The sequence below is a fragment of the Brachyhypopomus gauderio genome, chromosome 5 (genome assembly GCF_052324685.1).
Source record: "Brachyhypopomus gauderio isolate BG-103 chromosome 5, BGAUD_0.2, whole genome shotgun sequence".
NCBI lineage: Eukaryota > Metazoa > Chordata > Actinopteri > Gymnotiformes > Hypopomidae > Brachyhypopomus > Brachyhypopomus gauderio.
In genome coordinates, this window is record NC_135215.1 from 534,290 (window position 1) to 557,347 (window position 23,058).

At 43.2% G+C, this 23,058-nt stretch overlaps 1 protein-coding gene and 1 long non-coding RNA gene across 2 annotated transcripts; both read left to right on the plus strand.

Annotated features, from left to right (window-relative positions):
* The first annotated feature begins 1,811 nt into the window (after positions 1-1,811).
* LOC143513934 (uncharacterized) lies at positions 1,812-2,612 on the plus strand. Its single transcript, XR_013130739.1, has 3 exons — positions 1,812-2,090; positions 2,266-2,397; positions 2,518-2,612. It is a non-coding gene; the product is annotated as an uncharacterized LOC143513934 (long non-coding RNA).
* Positions 2,613-14,993: 12,381 nt separating this feature from the next.
* On the plus strand, positions 14,994-18,593 carry LOC143513741 (uncharacterized). Its single transcript, XM_077004477.1, has 4 exons — positions 14,994-15,026; positions 16,447-17,489; positions 17,648-18,141; positions 18,250-18,593. The coding sequence occupies exons 1-4, from the start codon at positions 14,994-14,996 to the stop codon at positions 18,591-18,593; spliced, it is 1,914 nt and encodes a 637-aa protein (XP_076860592.1).
* Positions 18,594-23,058: the final 4,465 nt, after the last annotated feature.

Consider the following 23,058-nt stretch of genomic DNA (forward strand, 5'->3'; position numbering starts at 1 on the left):
TATCATTATTACTGTATCACACAGAAGCTCTCTTTAAATAAACAGAATCTCTCTATATAAATAACATTTGTTGTGGGAGTTGAGTTAATAGTGTTGGAGCTTTATTCCAAGTAAGTTTGTGTGTGTGTCGGAGAGACATTTTGTGTGCATGCATGCATAGGTGTGTGTGTGTGTGTGTGTGTGTGTGTGTGTGTGTGTGTGTGTGTGTGTGTGTGTGTGTGTGTTTTGTGTGTTGAGCTGTAAGTGTGAGTCTTCTTTCTTTCAGATTGTATAACTGCAGTATTACACAGGAAGATTGTGCTGCTCTAGCTTCAGCTCTGAGGTCAAATCCCTCATCATACCTGAGAGAGATGAATCTGAACCACAACAAACCAGGAGACTCAGGAGTTATGCAGCTGTCTGCTCTACTGGAAGATCCATTATGTAAACTGGAGAAACTAGAGTGATATACTGACACACACACACACACACACACACACACACACACACACACACACATTATTAGTGCCACAGTCTTTTCTCTATCTCTTTGTTGTTCTCTCACACTTTTGATCTTTCTATAACACTCATTATCACCATATTTGTCAAACACACAGTGCTCTCTCTCTCTTACTTGCTCAATCTCTCTCTCCCTCTCTCTCTCTTTACACACATACACATATAACTGCATCTTTCTCCCAGAATATTCCATATATGTAAAATATTCTCCACATATTCCATGTGTTGTGGGCATGGAGTTAATAGTGGTAAGCATGTCAAGTAAGCATGTATGTGTGTTGGTGAGATATTTTGTGTGCATTCATGCATATGTGTCTGTGTGTTGAGCTGTAAGTGTGAGGAGTTTATCTCCTTCTCTCTGCAGTCTAACTAGCTGACGTATTCCAGAGGAAGGCCGTGCTGCTCTAACTTGAGCTCTAAGGTCAAGTCCCTCGTCACACCTTAGAGGGCTTAATCTGGATTACAATAAACCAGGAGACTCGGGAGTAAAGCAGTTCTTTGCTCTATTGGAGGATCCATAATGTAAACTGCAGAAACTAAAGTGAGTTACTGATGTACTAGCTTTTTATGCACACACATGTCTATGCAGACACACACACACACACACACACACACACATATTTACAGTCTATATCTGTCTTTTTCTCTCACGCACAGTATAGCATTTTCTATTATATATTTCTCTCAAGATCTTTCACTATCACTGTAACTGTAACTCTGTATCTTTGTCACATCGACATCCTGCATCACACACACACTTACTCTCACACAAACATTATCACTCTTTCTCTGTCCCTTTTGAATTCTCTTTCTGTCACACACACACACACACACACACGCGTGCGCACACATGCTCTCATGCGCACACACACACAGAAAATAAAGTAGTTTGGGGTGGTTAGTAAAGATTTATGTACATGTCATTCTGATTAGCAGAAGGACTTTGAATAGTGTGATTCAGTATGTATTCATGTACTTTTGTATGTGTGTTTATTGTAACCTGCATCAGAGCAATGTGCAGAGACGGAAAGCACTATGTTATCTGTCATTCCTCTGCTGACCCATCAGCTGTTTCTGTGTACAACTGATGCGTCAGTTTTTTCTATCACACACACACACACACACACACACACACACACACACACACACACACACACACACACACACACACACACACACACACACACAAACATTAAAGTAGTTTGGGGTGTTTAGTAAAGAGCTCATCATTTGATTGTGTGTGTGTGTGTGTGTGTGTGTGTGTGTGATGTATCAGTTGTACACAGAAACAGCTGATGGATCTGCAGAGCAATGACAGGCAGATAACAGTGCTTTTCAGATTTTGGTTTTCCAGCCAAGGGGTCATTTACATGGAGCAATTAAGAATGCTAAGGGTGAGACTGGCTGAAGGGGACAAACAAGTATACAGGAAAGGTGGACGTAGGTTTTGGGCTAACTGGAAGGCAGTTGGAATGTGGCAGGAAGAAGCAGGTAAGAGAATCAGACAGGCAGGTCCGTCTCAACCATCTCAGTGCTTGAAGTTGCAGGATGATCCCGACCTGGATGCTGTGCCCTCGGGACCGCAGGAGGATGTGAGAATTGCAGCCTCATTCTTTGTAATGCTTTGTAATGTAACTATAGTAAAGTGTAACTAGTGTAACCATATATGCTGACTGTGCAAGTGTACTAGCAAATCTGCCATAAGATTTAGTTTTCTGATACATTTTTGTGTTTGTATTCTCTCTCTCTCTCTCTCTCTCTCTGCAGCTGGTCACTCAAAGAGCATTGAAGACATGGACATGAACGTGGTGTGGCTGTGTTTTCAGTGTGAGCTGGAGCGTGAGGATGGGGACAGAGTCTAGCTCAGTCCCCTCGTGTCCAACCCTACATAAGACAAGAGTATGACGTTCCACCATGTTACTACACAAACATACTTCAGATCTCAGATATCAGCTTTAAAGTACTAAGATGTTGTGTATGTGTGTGTGTGTGTGTGTGTGTGTGGGTGCATGTGTGTAGAAGCTACAACGACTGCAGAACTGAAGATCAGCAGGCTAAATGTTGTTCAAGGTCCCTGTACAGGAAAGACTGAGGTCTATGTGCTCTGTGACAAGGTGTAAAAAGGTGAGTTCAACTTCCACACTAGGAAACAACCGTAGCACCAACACACAATGTCTCCACCAGCAACACCCTGCACAGCTCGCTCGCTCCCCTGTCGTCTTGTGTTTAATGTGGGGGGGGCGACTGCGAACCTGAGCGGCGCGTCACTGTCTTACCGAGCGCGCACGTGCGGGTCCCGTTCCGTTCGTTGTTTATACACCGTTTTGTTTGTCTAGTCTTTGCGTGTGTGTTGTGTCCTAGCGTGTTGCGTGTAATTCCACACATGCTCCTCCCCTTAAATGTGTGTTTGGGGGGGGACCGGCTGTGGTCCCGTGCCACGGGGTGTGGCACAGAGGGCGTCGCTCCCGAGGGAGGCCCTGAATAGGGTAGGTCGCGTTTGTGTTTTGTGTTTTGTGTTTGTGTGTGTGTGTGTGTGTGCTGTTCTCTGTGCAGGTGCTTCTCCTTGGCAGCGTTCCTGGACCTTGTGGGGGTCTCCACCTTGGCATGAGTCCCCTTGTGTGGGGTGACCGGAGCCCGGTCATGAAGAGCCCCTCCCTAGAGGACTGGGGCCCCCGGATGTTTGGGGACCATGGGGCTCCGGTCTGAGAAGCTCCTGCTGAGGAAGGAGATCCTCCCTCCTGCCCGGGGTGACCAGGAGGCCCTTGGGGCTGCTCCCCAGCCCGCGTCGGGGGTGCTCTGGGCCTCGGCCTCTGGCGCTCCTGGGTTGGGTGGAGGATTCCACCTTGCGATGAGGGGCCCCGGGAGGGGTTGGCTCCCCAGGAGACTGGGGTGACTCCTAGCAGAAGGCAGGGGTCAGCTCTGGGAGGAGGTAGGTCCAGGAGGTGAAGTAGTCACGCCTTGGAGAGGTAGCCTGCACCCACACACATACACGAGGGACGAGAAAGGAGCCGTAGCTCCTCGTCCTCACACACTCGGGGCTCTCTGGCTAAATGCCGGTTAGGGTGTGAGGGCCCTGTGACCGACCGGTGCGTGGTTTTGTGTTGTGAACGGCCCGGTCGGTCCAGGGTCCCGCCCAGGGAGGTGAGCTGCTTTATGTTGTATGTTTTGTGTTTCAGCTCCCGGACTGCAGGAGGTGTGTCCCTGCCTGTCCCTGCCTTCCTGCCCCTTCGTGTTTTGTGTGCAGCCGCTGTGTGCCACACACCCAGTGGAGGGGAGTGCAGCTTGGTGGGGGGGTCTGTCACGGTGAGGCGGCCTCCTACCGGTTGCCTCCGTCCACTGCGGCTGTTGTTGTTGTTGTTTTGTGATGTCGTGTGCGTCCCTCAGGTGGGCGGAGCCCGTGATCCGTCTCACCTGAGGGTCGTTTGTTTGCCTATATATGTCTTGTCTTTGTACCAGTTGACCGCTGGTCATTATATCCTTAATTTGGAGATATTGCACGGGTTTTTGGTTTGCACACTTTCTATTAAACCATCCTTTTTCCCTGAGACTTGGCGTGATCGCTTCCTTTTTAGTTGCTCACCCCGCCCGTCACAAAGGGATTAAAATATAATTCCCAACAAGGCCAAACTATTTTATGTTCATTCTGTTTTAGTTTATTTTAAATCTTGGTTGCCTAATTGTCATGCAGATATAACAAAGTAGGTGGATTCACCTCACCTTGTCAGTAATGCTAGTGAAATGTTAAATTATCCCAAAACCCTTGCAAATATAAATATACTGCTCAAAAAAATAAAGGGAATGCTAAAATTACACATCCTAGTAGAAAATCTATTTATTACATAGTGGAATGTGTGGAGAACAAAATAACATAAAAATGATCAATGTAAATAATAATAATAATAATAATAATAATAATAATAATGCATTTTATTTAATAGCGCCTTTCTAGCACCCAAGTACACCGTACAATAAAATACAATCGTGAAATTAGACAGAGGAAATAAACATTAAAGATAAAACTAAATTAAATAAAATATTCCAATCAAGACAGAGAAAGTTTTTATAAAGAAAATGCAAGATGGTGTGCAGATGGTAGTGAGTTCCAGAGTCAAAATCAAAATTATTATCCCATGGAGGTCTGGATTTGGAATCATACTCAAAATCCAAGTGGAAAATCTAATGACAGGCTGATCAAACATTTTAATTGAAATTCCTAAAGACAAGTTCAAATGAGGTTCAGTAGCAAAAACTCAGAATATGAACCAGGGGGCGGTAAATAGTAATTAACATAAACGACTGCGTCGCTTTGTTGGTTGATAAATTTGATACAGTGAGGATGAGATGTTCAAAAGATGTTTAAATTAAACTTGAAGCCGGATTTTTTAGAGACACCTATATCAGAGTCATATAGTGTGGCGACACCACCTCCGCGACCATTTGGACGGGGGTTATGAACATATCCTTAGCCAGAGGGAGACGCTTCGTTTAGGGCCATATAGTCGTCTGGCCGAGTCCAAGTTTCCGTCAAGCAAAACATGCATAGATTATGGTCGATAACACAGGGTTACAAAAAATATTTTTTGTAAATTGTCTATGTTTTGAAAACTGATTTAGGACAGTTTTGCACTGCTGAATCCGAAAATGACATCCATTTTTTCAAACAGGTCAAGTTGTTGTGATAATTAGACTGTTAAAAATCCAATTTTCTGTCTAAATGGATTACATTTTGTGACATTATCGGCTGACTTTTAGCAATATTCCTGATCCAAATTAGATTTCTAAAAGAGAAATTGTTTTCAGATACAATTTATTAAAGAATTGAATGTTATAGTGGGCATTGGTAAAGGTACGTACATGTTAATTGCATGTTACATCGCCACTGTTGGAAATTTAGGGCTTGAACTTCCATTTTTTGGAAATCCTAGAATGCTCAGCAACAGGGGTGTCTCTCTTCAGAGTCCAACAGTAATCAGCCATCATGACTGCGTCCCTGATACCTGGTCTCCATCTCTTTATTGTCCTGATGAAATATCTCCCCCTGCTCATCGCTCATTGATCCCAGATTCTCAGGAAATTGATCCATATGTGAGAATAAGTAATGCATTTTGATGCTCATGTTGCATCCGAGGTTTCTGAAAGCAGTCAGCATATTGGTGACAAGTTCTGACTATTGGCTGGACTTGGTGTTGCCAAGAAAGTTCTTCACGACCAAAACAAAAGCCTTCCATGCTTCCAGTTCAATTTTGTTCAATGAGTTCTCAAAGTCTATATCTCTGATGAGCTGACGGATATGAGGACCATCAAAGATTCCAGCTTTCAACTTCTCTATTGTCAATCCTGGGAAAGCCTGGCACAAGTAAGTGAAACAGTCACCATTCTTGTTTAGAGCTTTGGTAAACTGTTTGATCAAGCCGAGCTTGATGTGCAGTGGTGGGAAGAGTATCCTGTCTCTATCCACCAGAGGGTTGTTGATGACATTCCTTGATCTGCAAGGCACCAATTCCTGCCTCACAGGCCAGTTCCTCTTCGTGTAATGCTGAGCAGTGTCCCTACTATCCCACATGCACAGAAAGCATGGGTACTTGGTGAACCCAGACTGCTGTCCCAACAAAAAGTTAACCATCTTCAGGTCACCACAAATGAACCACTCATGCTGATCATACTGAATATTCTCCAGCACATACTTCACAGCTTCATACTTCTCCTTTAGTGTAGTCGAGCGAGCGAGGGGTACAGAGGCAAACACATTGCCGTTGTGCAGCAGAACACATTTCAGCGATTGCAGTCTTTGGATTCATAATGTGGCACTCCAAGCTTATGTAGGAGCTGTGCAATATCTGTACAGTACACCAAGTCCTTGACTTCAGAGAAAAAATGGAGATACTCTTGATGCTAGGGAGTTTTTCCTTGCCACTGTCGCCCTTGGCTTGCTCACTGGGGGCTAGGACTCGGCACTTGTAAAGCTGCTTTGTGACAACAACTGTTGTAAAAAGCGCTATATAAATAAAATTTGATTGATTGATTGATTGATGCCTGTTGCGGTAGAAGGTGATGCGAGCGCTGTCAGAGTGGAGATTCTTTTCCTTCAATCTGGATGCCAACAGTTCAGCTGAGGACTTTGACAAGCCGAGATCATGAACTAGATCATTTAGCTCATTTTGGGAAAAAGGATGTGGAGCATCACCATCAAAATCCATTTCTTCATCTTCATATTGTACAACACTGGAGGAATCTTTGTCACTAATATCAGGAAGTTCTCCAAAGACATGTACTGGAATTTCATCACAATGAGCTACAGGACGACGTGCTGATTGAAGATCAGGATACTTGAGGCTGCTCCGGTTCTTTCTGTTGATCCCAGTCACATCAATTGCACAGAAGTAGCAGTCAGTGCCGTGGTTTGTTGGCTCCCTCCAAACCATGGGAATTCCAAACTTCAGACAACTCTTCTTGCCCTTGGTCCACTGACGCAGATACTCGGTACAGTGGTACCTCGAGATACGAGCTGCTCTATATACGAGCGATCCAAGATACGAGCACCGAGACGAGCAAAATTTCTGTTCGACACCGAGTGCACGCTCGAGATACGAGCATGAACCACTAGGTGGCAGTACAGTACTATATGGAAAAAAAGAAATCATTAATCAGCTCGTGTGCTTTGCTCGTGTGCTTTGCACTTGTGTGCTTTGCAACAAGTAACAGTACGTACGGTGTATACAGTACTGTACAGTATTTCAATACTGTACTACAAACGTTTTTTTTTTGCATTATGGCTCCAAAGAAAGGCTCTAGTAGTGGAAAGTCCAGTGAGAGGAGAATGATAACTGTTGAAACTAAGCAGGAGATTATTCACCTGCATGAGAAAGGCACTCGTGTAGCCGAACTCGCTCGTCTGTTCGGCCGGAGTACATCCACCATTAGCACAATCCTGAAGCAGAAGGACAACTTTAAAAGTGCAAACACGGCGAAAGGCTTGACGATATTGTCAATACTTACTGTATTGTTTAATTATACATGTTGCGTGTGCCTTTATTAATAAAGAACATGTCTTTTTTTCCACATTTACGCTAGTTTTGTGACTTTTTTAAGGACCGGAACCAATTACAATACTTTACATTGTTAAATTGCTTCGAGAACCGAGCAGTTCGAGATACGAGCACGGCAGTTCGAGGTACCACTGTACATGCTTTGCATACCATGTGTGGTGCCCAAGCTTAGGGGCCGGGGGCAGGGATGGTTAAGTTAAGGGGCCGGGGGCAGGGATGGTTAAGTTTAGGGGCCGGGGGCAGGGATGGTTAGGTTTAGGGGTCGGGGGCAGGGATGGTTAAGTTTAGGGGCCGGGGGCAGGGATGGTTAGGTTTAGGGGTCGGGGCTGGAACGGTTATGGTTTAGGGGCCGAGGACAATGACAGTTAGGCTTGTTCTCACCCCATCTAGTAGACGTTTGATGGAATCAACATTTGATGCAATTAAATTCATTCACCATTTCTCGCGCATTGCCGCCATCTAGTGGATGTTTGGCGGAATGATTTCAGAAAGATTATGTTTTTGTCATTATACATAAATACAGAGTGCATTTTAAATAGTGGTGGGCTGTTATCGATGTTAACGGCATTCGATAATGTGATACTCTTATTGGGCGATATAAAAAATATCGCCATTAATCTATTCTTAAAGTTGGGTTGGGAACTGGGTCAAAATAGGTAAGCAAACTGATGACATTCACCTTGATAGTTTAGCTCGGGTGTATTCCTAACCAAATTGCACAGTAGGGGGCGAGAACGAGTTTTCAAACCTGTGAATTACCACCCACAACAAATCGCACGTGTGCTTATGTAACCAGGTTGGTCTGTCACCTGTGTATAATTACACAAAAATGTACTGTATTTGTTTATCTTATCTAGTTGTGAATATGTGGGATCCAGACTCCTCCCCTTTCTGTTTTCTTCTTTTGTGGTGTTTCCCCCCCCAAGTATATATAGAGACCACCCATCTTGACTCTCCCCTTTTCATTTTAATATCGTGGAAGAGGTATGTCACTATTTGTTATCCACCCATTTTATTTCAGTTATGGTGGTGATGGGGAAATGTTTCACAAATCTGTTATTTGTGTTTCCCTCACTTTTCTTCTATTATGCTTTTAGAGTGCTGGAGTGAGTTTGTCAGCACTGTTCTATGCACTTGCTATGTACTAACAGGAGTGGCTGATCCAATGAAAGAAGATCACCTACAAAGATTGCATGTGGTGGATAATTTTTACACAACGCAAAAACACACCGGTCACACTTACATGGATGCAGCCACGAAGCCGCCAGGTTTGCTTCATGGAAAATTCATTTTTAAGAAGCTTCCTAATGGAGACATTGACAAGACTAAAGTTGTTTGCATTTTATGCAACGTGGAATTAGTTTATTGTAGGAGTTTTACCAGTCTGAAGTACCATTTAAACGCAAAGCACCCGTTTGCTAATGCTGCTGACGCTGGGTCAAGCACTGATGCAGCCCAGGGGAAGAGTCGCCGCCGACGAAAACAGGTTAAAGTATGTAGGCATACCGTACTATTTTCATGTTTAACTGAATAAACCATTGAACACGAGTAGCCTACATTTTATTGAGCATGTTTTTTTTCTTCAAGTATCAAAGTAGAACAGCTTTCTCAAGCAGTCATTGATGCATGTTGGAAACAGGAGATGAGCCCCTGGTCTAATGCACCCTCTGTATTAAGAAACCCTATCTCAAAAACTGACTTTTAGTCATTACTTGTGTAGCACGCATATTCTGAATGAGCCATTTTAATCTAGATTAATCTAGATTAATTTAGATTCATTTCTAGATTTCAGTGAGATTAATCTAGATTTTAAAAAATTATCTATGCCCACCCCTAATTTTAAATAAAGAAAATATTGTCATTTTCCATTACAGAGCAAGATAGCCTATAGTCGTCTGACAAAAAGACAGAAAACTATCATTTAAAATTGGGTGAATGCTATTGTCTAATTGCTTGTTTTGACATTGTATTATTTCAGACCTAGTACAATTAACACTGCCAAGGCTGAAATTTCAGGATCTCCAGGACATCACCTCTCCTTCTTGCCAGAAATTACAGAGCAATTATCCATCTTTTATTATTCAAATGCATCAATAACCAATATCAATGCATACATCAAATCATTGAGGATGCAGCTCTAGCACTAATATGGCTAAAACTACAAGGATTTTCGAAAGGCAAAGCAGATACTGACTAGCTCATTTTATGTGTTTCATGAGCATTTTACGCATATTTTTTGTGCTAAAGAATAAATGTGTTAGTGGTACGTATAGTGCAATGGCAAATTCACTGAATCCTGCTAAAGAGTAAACAAAAATATATATTGAATCACACTTGCTGCAAACTTCGTTTTGATGTTCATTATATTCATTATATTTGTTGTAATGAAACATACTTGCACATTGTGTTAGAATTTGCGTATATGTGCGATATTTGTATACATGTGTTATCTGTGTAATTCTTATTCTTAAGAGTCCTAGACTTCTTGATGGTCAGTAATGGTAGTCCAGGGCTGTGGTGATACAGCCATAGCAGGGGGTAATTCGGGGTGGTAAGAGGGGCCAGGGCAGTGGGTTGATCCTTCATCCATTTCATCTTCCCACTGCTGTTACCTCATTATTTATTATTATTTATTAGCTATTATTGGAACTAATAAGAAGCCAGCAACCTGTGATCTTAGTGGACGTGGGGGTTCGTAATTGGAAATAAGTTTTTGGATGTAATCAGGAGCAATGGGGTCATGGCGAGGGTCCTGCCTCAAGAGCACGGTGGTAAATATAGGTGTGTTGCATATCTTTAAAAATCTCTTGATTGTTTTTACAGGGCATGCCTGCCTGCTTGAGGCCATTCCTGCCCCCAACGGTAGGATAGCACTCCCCAAGTCTTGCCTACCATTTCTTGTGCGACATGTTCATGGCATTTCATATGGCACCCAAAGGGGGGTCATTAATGATTTGTGATTAATTTTGTAGAAGCATCACCTGTAGAACTGTTACTTTTAGACTCATGCTTCATCTGTGCAAGATGCAACCCTAACAAATCAAACTAACAAAAAAACTGGTCATACCTGAGCATGTTTTGGGCAAGTATTTACACCAACCACATGGGTTAAGAACTCTTCTGGTGTTTCATTTTTCAGATTAAGGTCACTCATGGTGTTCTTTTTAGGTGACCTGGACGTGTTAGTGGGCGAATGCACCTCTGTCCTCATATAAAAACATTGTTTTTCATGTTAACATGTCTTATTCTTTGCCTCTGCCTGCAGACAGCCCCGTCGACAGGGGGGGACAACCGGGTCTGTTGTCCCGGGCCCCAGGGCCAGGGGGGCCCATCAAAGAGCCCAGCAATTTATTTTTTATTTAAAGTCTATAATTTTTAAATAATCTTGAAATCTTTCATTAATATTAAATAATTCTGTACTCAAAATAAGCTCAATGGCTAAAATATATATGTTTTTTTTACCTATCTGCATATTTTCCATTAAGTGCATACACCCCCGCCTCCCACTGGAAAATGGTTTGATCCAGCACCGACCGTAACCGGCTGGTACCCGCCCAACAGCGGGAAACAGTGGTGGATAGTTAAAGTAAATACAGAAATCTGGAGTGCAGAAAAGAAAGGAAAAATATTTACCTAACGAATTTTAATGTTGCATTGTGTTCCACGTTTGAAAAGTGCTGGAATTTAGGCTAAAGTACTTGAAAATGTTTGAAATTGTAACTACATCGTTTCACAACAAATAGCTGTCTGACTGAATAGTTCTCGTGAAGACCTTAAGATTTGAGGGCGTTTTGAAAATAAACATCCATTAAATACTGTGATAAAAAGCGAATTATTTCGAATCATTTCGATTATATGTATAAATATTTAACTTAATTAAGTTTAACGTGCTGGAAAATATTGAAATGGACCTTTAAAGTGACGTATAAGTGCTTGAATTCCACCTTGTAAAGGTGTATGAACCCTGCAAATATGACTTTGTTCATTGCGCTGAGGCGCGGCGCGCGCGAAGTTACAAAATTCGAGAGGCGCACGATCTCGCGAATCAACAGCGCGTGAGGTCCTCGCGCACGGCGGTGCGACTGCGATTACGTCATTTTCGCGCGAAAAAATTCAAATGACGTGCGCGGGGGGGGGCACATGAAACTTTCTTGTCCCGGGCCCCAGCAAGACTGTCAACGGGCCTGCCTGCAGATAAACCTATTCCTGATGTCTCATGGATCCCTCATGCCTGTGCTATTTTCTAGCTCCACCCTTTTAGCTGTGCTGCCATAGCTAGATTTGCTGGAGCCTTGCACACTATAGTCCATTAATTTATACTTCTCTGTACTAAGACATGTCTAATGATCTTGTCTCTCCTCTTGATGAGGTAAACCTACTCCTGACATCATGCTGCTACTGAGTCTCAACCTGTTCCAGCTGTTATGGTCCCCCTGCTTCACCCCAACTCCACTGCGCTGGACAGATGTTCCTGTGCCAGATGTTTTTCAGACATACGTACACCCAGCAAATCCTTAATCAGAACACACTGACATGTTGTTCATTCCCTTATCTGTGTGTCTGCACCTCACTTAGAATCTCTCTCCCTGGACTTTTCCATTCCCCTACATCCAGTCTACTGTACCTCCTCTCCTGATAAGGAGAACACCAATCACACATATGGTTTATTATTCTTACCAAATTGTCTTAAGACACATCTATTTTGTTCTGTATTCAACTACACATATTATCATTAAACTTTAGAACTCTTTCCTGATACTTGTGTGTTGTGAATCTGTTCTCCTGGTTCCTGAAGTGTTCACTTAGGGTGACCGGATCAGAGATGGTGAAAAAGAGGACACCTCAGCATGGGCATATAGTTGATTTTTATATGAAAAAGTTTTACTGGCCCTTAACAAACAGTGCAGGAAAAAACACTGCCCTTAAAGGCTATTTGAACTCTTTTACATTTAAAATGTGCAAAACACAATTATACATTTCCATGACATTCTGTACTGTGATAAATCATGTGTGGCTCTTTCTCACCAAGTCAAAGTGTTTGTGTTCTTCTTTTCAATGTCTTTACTTACTAAATAAAAATGGTAGCCTAAAAAATAAATACAAAATTTAAAAAATATTCTTTGTATTTGTCATTTAAAAAATTGTACACTAAGCCTATGGCTGATACTTTTCAGTCCACCTCATATTGGGCGTATTTTTCAGCAGACTGAATCTTTCCCAACAGTTGACGATTACTCATCATACTTCAGTTTTACTATTAGGTTACTATTACATCATACTTCAGTGACATGAATTAAGCATGTTAGGTCTCATTGGTGACCCACATGAGGTGAGGTGATAGGGTGAGGTAACCATCACCCTTCCTCTTCTAGGGTCATCGGGCCAAGGTCTCCTTGTTCTCCAGATGTACCATTCTGACGCAGGATCAGTACATCAGTGCAGACAAGCCTAGTAGTTTGCTTGTGAAGTCCTCCACCAGCGAGCTGCTCACCTGCCTGGGTGAGTTCCTGTGCCGGCGTTGCTGTCTGCTGAAGGACCTCTCTGCCCATGAGCCTGTGCAATGTGTGTGCAGTGTGGACCGCTCCTTGACACTGACAGGATGGCAACAGCAAGGCTTCTTCACTCCAGGCACCGTGGTCTTCCTCTACATGCTGTGTCGTGACATCGTTTCAGCTGAGGTGGCCACCAAGGAGGAGCTACAGGCCGTGCTGCTCACCTGTTTGTACGTGTCTTTCTCCTTTGAGGCTCATGAGATCAGCTACCCAGACAAACCTTTCCTGCTGTAAGAAAATAGAGGGGCCTTTTGGACCCGAACCCTGGAAATCGTGAACCGGATGAGTGGCAAGATGCTGCATATTAATAACAACCCGCAGTATTTTGGACAGATCCTCAATGACCTCAAGAACAGGGTATATAATTAAAGCAATAAATAATAAAGTGTTTTGTTACATTTATTCTTAGTAAAAAATAAACAACAACAAAAAACAGTACCACATCTTAGTCAAGGGATCCATTTGAGAGACCAAGCTCCCAATCAGTGTGGCCAAGGGACTCTGTAAACATTGTTCTGCAGCAACGAATAGAGCTGGAACCACTGCTGTATGTCTCATTATCCCATGAGCAAAGCACACGTGGATCATCATCACTTTTATTTATATAATGCCTGCCCCTAATTATGCTCTAGGTATTCCCAGGTCTTAACATTATTTAATGCCCGTGTACTGCTGCAAAGTTTAGAATATACACTTATACCTCTTGAACTCTGGGCAGCTTAGGTAATTAAATCAGTTTTTAATGAATGATAATAAGGAAAGAAGGTAATGTCAATCAAGCTGTACGGGCTGTACGGGCTCTGCTTGCTTCAGTGATGTTGTGAGGGAAGCGGCCGGCATGCACCCTTCTGGCCACTAGAGGGCCTCATCCCCTGAATACTAGTGGTCTCCATGGATCCATGGACGAAGACACATCCAAAGCAAATGCTTTAGCAGAGCCCTTCAAACAGTCCATATCATTACCAGGTATAGTGAGGCCTAAAATATACATGCAATTACAATTATTCATTTATTATCAAAAACATTTTGTTTATTTGTCATTTGCACAGCAGGTACAGGACATTAGTGCACTGAAAGACTTGTGGCGAGGCACAGGGAAAACTCTCCACATCAAGATAGCACAAACACACACAGAATAAATTAAGTACTAATTTTGGAAATATTATAAACAATATATAAATATACACAAGACTAAGACAGACAGTTAGGGAGGGACTATGTACAAAAGCTCTCCACTGTAGTCAATGTGAGTGTGACGAGAGAGAAGAAATTGTAAGTACAGTAATAATACAGTAACAATAGTGTAATAGTGTATAGTGAAGTAACACAGTAATAATAGTGACTAAAGGCAAAGAGGCAAAGGCTGACGCTGTTTCCTGCAGACGCAGAGTGTTTTTTATAATTTTGCAATTGTTTTTCTAATTTGTAATAACTATTTTAGTACTGTTCTTAACTGTTTGCCTTCCACGATACACGATGTTTGCTGAACACGATACAACGAATAACCGACCAGGGGCTAGGAAAACACAGGGACTATAAGTACACGGAACTTAACGAGACACACCTGAGGACGATTACGACACGGGCGTTGCAGACAGACAGAAACCGGGCAACAGACAAGCAAGGCGGGGCTAACGGGCAAGGAACAACACAGACATGGGGAAAGAGACACCGGAGTGACAGCGAAGGGAGGGGGGGCGTAGCCCTACGTGACAGTACCCCCCCTCAAAGTGTGCCACTCCGGGGCACGCAAGGGCAGACAGGACAGGAACCAGACAAGGACAGGACATGGAACCACGGGGCACGGCGAGTGACAGGGACAGCGGACACAGGACAGGACACTACAGGACAGACCGGAGGAACAGAACAGGGGAAAGCAGGGCACGGAGACCGGGGCATGGCAGAGAGACAAGGCATAGAGACTGGCCAGGTACTGGACTGGGACACGGCATGACAGGGGACACAAGGAGACCGGACAGGGCCAGAGGCACAGGGGCTGGGCTGGACAAGACAGGACTGGGAGCAGACACAGGAGTGGGGCCAGGGGACAGGGCAGAGGCAAACACGGAGACAAAGTCACCATTGACAACAGAGCAGAGATGTATAGTAACGAAGTAGAACTACTAAAATGCTGTATCTGTACTTTACTGGAGTATTATTTTTTTCTCCTACTTCTACTTTTACTTCACTACATATTTTCCATTAGTTTAATACTTTTACTCCGATACATTTTTTACGTGCTGTATAGTTACTCGTTACAATTATAAACATGTTAGCTAGGAATCAAACCCATATTATCATCACTGCCAGAGCGGTAGATGGTGCTGTCACCGGGTTAAACGATCAGTCTGTCTCGTGAAAACTGCGCATTCTCCGATCGCGTCCCGCCTTTTTCTCTGATACCTGCCTCAACACTTTAGCTTCGTAAGCCAAGATGGAAGAGCCAGCAACACCTCCTTCACCACTTCCAGCACCTTCCACGGCGAGTGATCGTGGCGGTGAGGATGGAGACCACCCCTGGCCCTATCTAGATACGATGTTTTCTTTTGACGGAGTAAAAGAAAATTCTTACAGTATGAAGTGCCTACTCTGCCTCCCTAAAGAGTGCAAAATATTGGCTTTTAAAAATTCCCCTTCAAACCTAAAGAAACACATAAAGGTAAATTACAAATATAACGCACAGAAGACACACCAGCTTGAGCTATTAGTAAGTGCTAGTTAGGTTAGATATCTTAGCTAGCTAACTAACCTAATTATGTTCATGACGTGCTGCAGTATTCACTTAACATTAGCTGGCGATCATAAAGGCTGAGTTGTGTTTTTAGCAACTGTAAGCCGTGTCTCTTTTCATGCTGACTAATCACGTGCCCATTTTTATAGTGTAGTGTTTTTATATGGTAAGGGCATTTAATGAGGGTAAACGCAGGGCAGTAGGATCACCCTTAGAATTCGACGGATGGATTTTATGTCCAAAACACACCTTGTTTTCTCAGTTAAATTAAGGATAACGTATACTTATGCATCAAACCTACGACGCAGCTGAGTGCGTGCCCGCATGCCCGTGTATATAATAAAGTATCAAGTGAGTTCTCCATTTGCACTACCAGCATGGCCAGATATGCCTTAGTGAACATAAACCCTAAACCTTATATTCTGTTAATTTGCTATTAGTTGCTATTTCCCTTGTGAAAAAGTATACTTATATTATTCTGAATTACGTCTGTACTTAATGTTTGTTATTTTAGATGCTGGCAGTATATAGTTCACATAGAACGACTAATTTGTACTTAATTACTACTTGTTTGTAATTAAAATATTTTAAGGTAAAATATATTTTTGTCTCTTTTTAGAGCAAGCATAACTGCCACTTGAATAAATACGAGGAACTCACATCTGCAAAGCGAAAGAGGAAGACTGCGATTCCCTCCCCCTCCATCAAGCAGCCCACATTAATGGGTAGCTGGACCTCAACACCCCAACGATCCATCGACAAGGCAGTTATGAAGTATGTTGTCCAAGGACTTCAGCCTTTCAACATTGTAGAGCAAGAAGCTTTTCATGACTTTGTATTAGACCTGGTACCAAATAGCAAAATAATGACAAGAATCACACTCACATCTATGATTGATGATGCTGCCAAACAGATGAAGATCAAGATTATTGAGGCCATGAAATCTGTTGAACACATTGCAACAACCACTGACTGCTTGTCAGCCAGCCGGCGTAGTTTCATTGGGGTGACTGCTCACTGGATGGACCCTGAAAGTTTGAAAAGGTGCTCAGTGGCCCTGGCTTGTAGAAGACTAAGAGGCTCTCACACTTTTGACCTTCTTGCAAATGCACTTAATGATATCCATACTGAGTTTGAAATTCGGGGGAAGATAGTCAGAACAACAACAGACAATGGCTCCAACTTCATCAAAGCCTTCAAAGTCTTTGGTGAAGATGGAAATGACAACATTGTTGCTCTAGTTCATGAGGAAGACGAGGAGGAAGAAGCAGACAAAGATGAGGAGGAGATAGAGTTTGTTGATGTGCCTTCACTTTTGGATGAGGATGATGGTTTTGAGTTCCAGCTCCCGAAGCACCAGCGTTGTGCTTGCCACATTCTTAACCTAATAGCCACCAGAGATGCCAGCAAGGCAGTGTCCAATGACACGTACAAAAAATTGTACTATTCGACATTTAGCAAGTGCAATGCACTTTGGAATAAGAGTTCAAGATCAGCAAAAGCAGCTGAAACTGTGGAAGATGCTTGCTCCCTCCAGCTTGTGCGACCAAATGCAACAAGGTGGAACTCTGTGTTCATGGCTGTGGAGCGAATGCTCAGGATAGTCAAAGAAAAGGGAGAGGCAGCACTGAAAGTTGTGTGCACAGATTTGAAGGTTTCAATGTAAGTAAAAATATTTCATAGGGTCTTTCTGTCAAACTCAGTTCTGGTCCATATTGTCTACTTGTACAACATTGAATTGATTATTAACATTGAATGATGAACCAGTCCATTCAATGCAAAATGTTTTTATTGTTTATATGTTCGTGTCTTCATCACAGGTTCAATCCAGCTGAACTTGCATTCCTGTCGGAGTATGCTGCTGTCATGACTCCAGTTGCCCAAGCGACTAATATCTTGCAAGCTGAAACCAATGTCCAGATGGGGTGGCTGCTCCCTACTGTCAAGCTCCTGAAAATTAAGCTGAACAAGATCAAGCTACCACTGAAGTACTGCAAGCCACTTGTGGATGCCTTGCAGGTGGGCATTGAGGTTATAGGACATGGGAGCAAAGGGAACATGGGCACAGAAACAGAATCACTGGGCGGAGTAGGGAGCACATTCAGTCCAGGCTCACACGTGGGCAGCACAGTCTCCGGGGTAACAGGCAGGGTCTGCCGACGGGCAGCGGGAACAGTCGTGGTCTGCCGATGGGCAGCGGAAACAGGCGTGGTCTGCCGACAGGCAGCGGGAACTGGAACCGGCGACGACCCCCTCCGGGTCACGGGGACAGGAACTGGCGACGCCCCCCTCCGGGTCGCGGGGACAGGAACCGGCGACGACCCCCTCCGGGTCGCGGGAACAGGAACAGGCGTGGATGACCCCCTCCGGGTCGCGGGAACAGGAACAGGCGTGGACGACCCCTTCCGGGTCGCGGGAACAGGAACAGGCCAGGCTGACGTCTTTGGGAAGCGGGACCACCGGGCTGACGTCCTCGGTAGGCGGAGTCGGCCACTCTTGCAGGGAGTGTCCACTACTCCCCTCAAAAAATTCCTCGGCGTCTCTAGGGGAGAGGCTGACAGGATCAGAGGAGGGAGGTGCTTCTCAGGGAAGGTGATGACTTCAGGACATCCGCTGTGGCGGCAGGGCTCTGCTTCGGGGGCGTGGTCTTTTTTCTTCCCCGGTCTGGTCTGCGCCTGGAAGAACATACAGACACAACCGCTTCTCAGTGGCTTTCATTGTGATTCCGCCTTGTCGGAGGCACCGGGAGTTCACAATGGCTTTTGAAAGCCAATCGAGAGCCAAGCCAACGCTCGTCTGCACATTCATTCCGCCTGCCCGAATCTCGCACTACAGGTTGCTCCTCCCTGTAGTGTTTATCGAGTCGGGTAGACACATAGCGCTTATCAGGGAGCTCGTCGCTAAAGCTAGAAACTGAAAGTGACTTCGCTTTGTTTTTACAGTGACGAGACTCCCCTGTACCCACAGCACAAGAGGAGTTCCTGTCTCTGGTTCGTTCGCGCTGTAACACCGGAGAGTCGAACTGAATTGAACCAGCCAACATCTCATTACAGCAATTGAACATACCAGAGTCTCGCTCTCTCGCTGTGTCCTTGTAAGGTCGGTTATTTTGTAACAATCTGCGCGACGCAGAACACTGAGGCGGACACAAACGCTGAGAAGAGCGAGATTTATTACAGGGCATTTCATAATCGAAGTCGTAGTCACGGGCAGGGGTCATAACAGGTGAGCCATCCAGGTTTGACAGACACTGGGGCATTGTAAAGACAGAACGAAACAGAGCAGGGTTACACAGAACAAGGAGCAGAAAATGGAGAATACAATACCAGAAAGTAGCTCCACTCAATATAAAATATATTTATATATATAAAAAGGACAGATCTAAAAAGCTTGCCCCGTGGTACCGACCAAACTCGAAAATTAAAACAAATAGCAAGTAAATTAGAGTGAAAATGGCGATCAACTAGGCTGGAAGTATTCCACTGTGCCTGGAAGGAGAGCCTTATTGAATAAAAAAGGGCACTCACTAAAGCATGCTCAGCATACTTAGCCTCACTGAGAATAATAAAAACAATCCTAGATTTATTTTTAGTACTATTTATAAACTTGCAAAAAATCAAGCAGGCCCTGAATGTCTTTATGGATTTCTTTGATAATAAAACAGAGAATATTTGTCACGGTCACAGCTCCGGACCCTTCCCTGTGGGCGTGTCGCTATGTCATCTGCATGCAGTTATGTCCATGTTTGTAGTTCCGTTGGTGTGGGTTGTCTGTGAGCGTGTTCATAGTTGCACCTGTGCTTTGTCTCAAGATCATGAGGGTATGTGTTAATCACCTATATAATGTGCATTCGCGCAATGTCTTGTGCTTGTCTTTGTCTAAAGTTTCGTGCCTGTGTGAGTGTAGTTGTTTGCTTGCCCTACACATGGAGCTTCACGTGTTTTGTGTTCATTAAAACGTTCTTTGTTGCACCGTTCAACACTCGTCATGCCTCCTCCCTCGAGTGTTACAATATTAGACAAAATATAAAACATTTTATAGGTAATCCAACTGGTCTGTCATTTAGTTTGGTTAATATTCAACTAACTTTTGCTTTAGGAGAAATGCTTGAAGCTTTTCATCCACTCCCACAATCAGAATTGTAGAAAATAATCTCATCATTAAATTGTACTACTTTCACACTAGACTCAGTTCCTTCAAAATTACTAAAATAGGTATTACCAGTTGTGACTGAACCTCTTCTAACGGTAATTAGCTCATCCATTACAATTTTACATGTCCAAATCCTGTAAACTAGCGGTCATTAAACCTCTGATCAAGAAAACAAATCTTGATCCAATTGTACTATCTAGTTATAAACCAATTTCGAACATATCGTTTATATCCAAGATCATAGAAAAAGCTATAGCCATCAATTATGCAATTATGCTTATATCTGCATAGGAATCGCATGTATCTCTATGTATATGATTATATGCTATGTATCTCTACAAGTGCTTCTGAATCTAAGGGCGTACTCACACTAGGGTCTGGGATCCGGGCCCGGATCAGTTAACCGTGCTCGGGCCCGCTTGAAGAGGTGGGCCAGGGCACGATTCACGTGGACTCGCTTGGTGCCTCGTCTGATTGGTTCATTTCGCTGGAACTCAAACATGACGTCAGTGATGCGACGCTCACGTTAAACAATCATGGCGGCAAAGCGATTAGCAGACAATCGTTGTGTTAAATTATCGATAAATCTGTGCTTGCACTGTGTTTCTGCACTCCCAAAACGACTCCAAAAATACAATAAAAAGAGAATCGTGAACTCCATAGTGTTGTGCGAGCGCGCTTTTTTCCAAATAAAGTGGCGTTGTGATGACGTAAGCGTGCTCGGGCGCGGTTGATGAAGCCAGTGTGAGTGCAGGCCAGAGGGGGAGTGGCGAGGGGGGATAACCGGGCCCCAGCACGGAACAAGCAAAACGTGCCTAGTGTGAGTACGCCCTTACCCTTACGAAAAAGAAGTTTATTCAAGTGTGCTATTAGTATACTTCTTTTAAACTAAAAATAAGCAAGTATGCTTTTCGTTTACTCTTTATGCACTTATCAGTGATGTACTTAACACAGTTATACTTAAGTATACTTGACTTATACTGACAAGTATACAAAATAGTTTAAGTATATGTGGCCTTTACTTGTACTTAAACCTTTGATCAATATATACTTAAGAAAAGTATAATTAAGTATTCTTGCCTTATACAGAAGTATACTTGACTTGTAGTTTGGGGTGGAATAGCTTAAACTAAATAGTACATGGGCGGAAGTGAATCAGATCTTTATGTACACAGAGTTATTAACCAGTACAGAAACAGATAAACAATTGGCTAATTCTATTGACAGTAGTTTTCCAAGGTTTGAGAGGATTTTAACAAGCTTGATTCATATTATAATACATAACATTATACACATGCACACACATATATAAAACATATTTTTGTAAGCTCATCACAAAACATTAAGCCAAACAGCAGTAAGTATCTTAAAGTAATGCAGTGGCTACAACACTCAATTTTTGATTAAACTCATGACTGCTCTTTTAGTCCCATTCATGGCGATTTGGCAAAGGTGTAATGTACAATTTGTCAACTGTTTCAACAACAACACATTTCATTGTTATCATGTCTGGCCATATAGCACTGACATTTCCAGTCTTCCTCACCTCATGTGTAAAAGTACACTGTACATTTATTTGTGAATCTTTACACAATGGCCTGCTAGATGTAGCAAGTACCTCAACTAATACACAGCCAGTGTTGGGAAGTAACGAATTACATGTAACGATGGTACGTAATTTAATTACAAAAAAAGTGTAACTGTAATTCGTTACAGTTACAATGAGAAAATATGTAATTCAGTTACAGTTACTTCTGGAAAAATTAAGAATTACAATTTTAGTTACATTTTTAAAATATAAACAAAAACCTTTGCGAAATATTTAATGATATTTTTATTGCTTTGCGCCCTATATCGCCGTTTCCTGCTTGTTTCTGTGCTGGAGCAGCAAGCGTGCGGTTCAGTTTCAGCTCAAGCAGCAATGACAGACGCCTTCACTGGACATTTAAGGAGCATTTGTTTTGTTTTCGTGTTGTCAATAAATGTGAACCATGTGCCACCATCGGCAACTATTTGTGATTATGCCAAGCCTTTGTGTAAATTTCAGAGTTTGGAGGTTTATTTCCGATCAGAAGGGTTGCCACCTAGGTCTGACAAAAAACAAGGACACTGTCATACGCGAACTTAAATTGTTGACGGGGGGTGGCGAACGTAAAATGGACACAGCGAGAAAAAACAGACGGATTTAAAGTGTGCAGAAACAGTCTAAATAGTCGTTTGAACTAACTTAGTGAAAACCAGGACATTAAATGATTTTTTTTTTGCTGGGACCGAATATTAAAAAGAAGGAAAACCGAGACAAACTGGGACAGCCCCGGAAAACCGGGACGGTCCCGGGATAACCGGGACAGGTGGCAACCCTAGAAGGCAACCAGTATTGAGGTTGTAAGCGAGCTAACAACAAGGTATGCTGAGCGTCTCACACACACGCACACACACACGCACACACACACACACACACACACACAGTGGTTTCCATAGTTCGCTACCTGCTGGGCTAGCTACTACCATTCACTTGAATGTGTTTGTCCTTTAGCATGCTAGCTTGATTTACAGGCTAACCAAATTAGCTGTTTAAAGTCCTAAACAGGTATTCGCTGGAATCATACATGACTATTAGACAATGACAGACGGTATCAAATGAATATTTATGACTGTTTGGTGTTGGAGAAACGTTTGTCGATGTCTATGACACGACCTAGCCTACCCAATTGGTATCATTGGACCTATCTTAGACCTACCGTTCGACAAGCCACACATTTAAATGACATTTGTATGAAGTAGTGAAATGCAGTTTGGTATCTAATCAAGTGCAACACGTGCAGATTGTATAGAATGCAGTATTTAGAGATACAATGCAGTTATTTACAGCTAGTGTAAGTAAAGATGGTTAATAAATATGTACAGAGTAGATAGATTACCTAGGGAAATGCATGTGTGTGTAATGTCAGGGCTCTCAAGTCTCACGTATTGAGACCCCCACCCCACTCAACAACTTATGTTCGCCACCCCCCCCCCCCCCCCCCCCGCTCAACAATTAACGTTCGCCACCCCCCCCACCCCGCTCGACAACTCACGT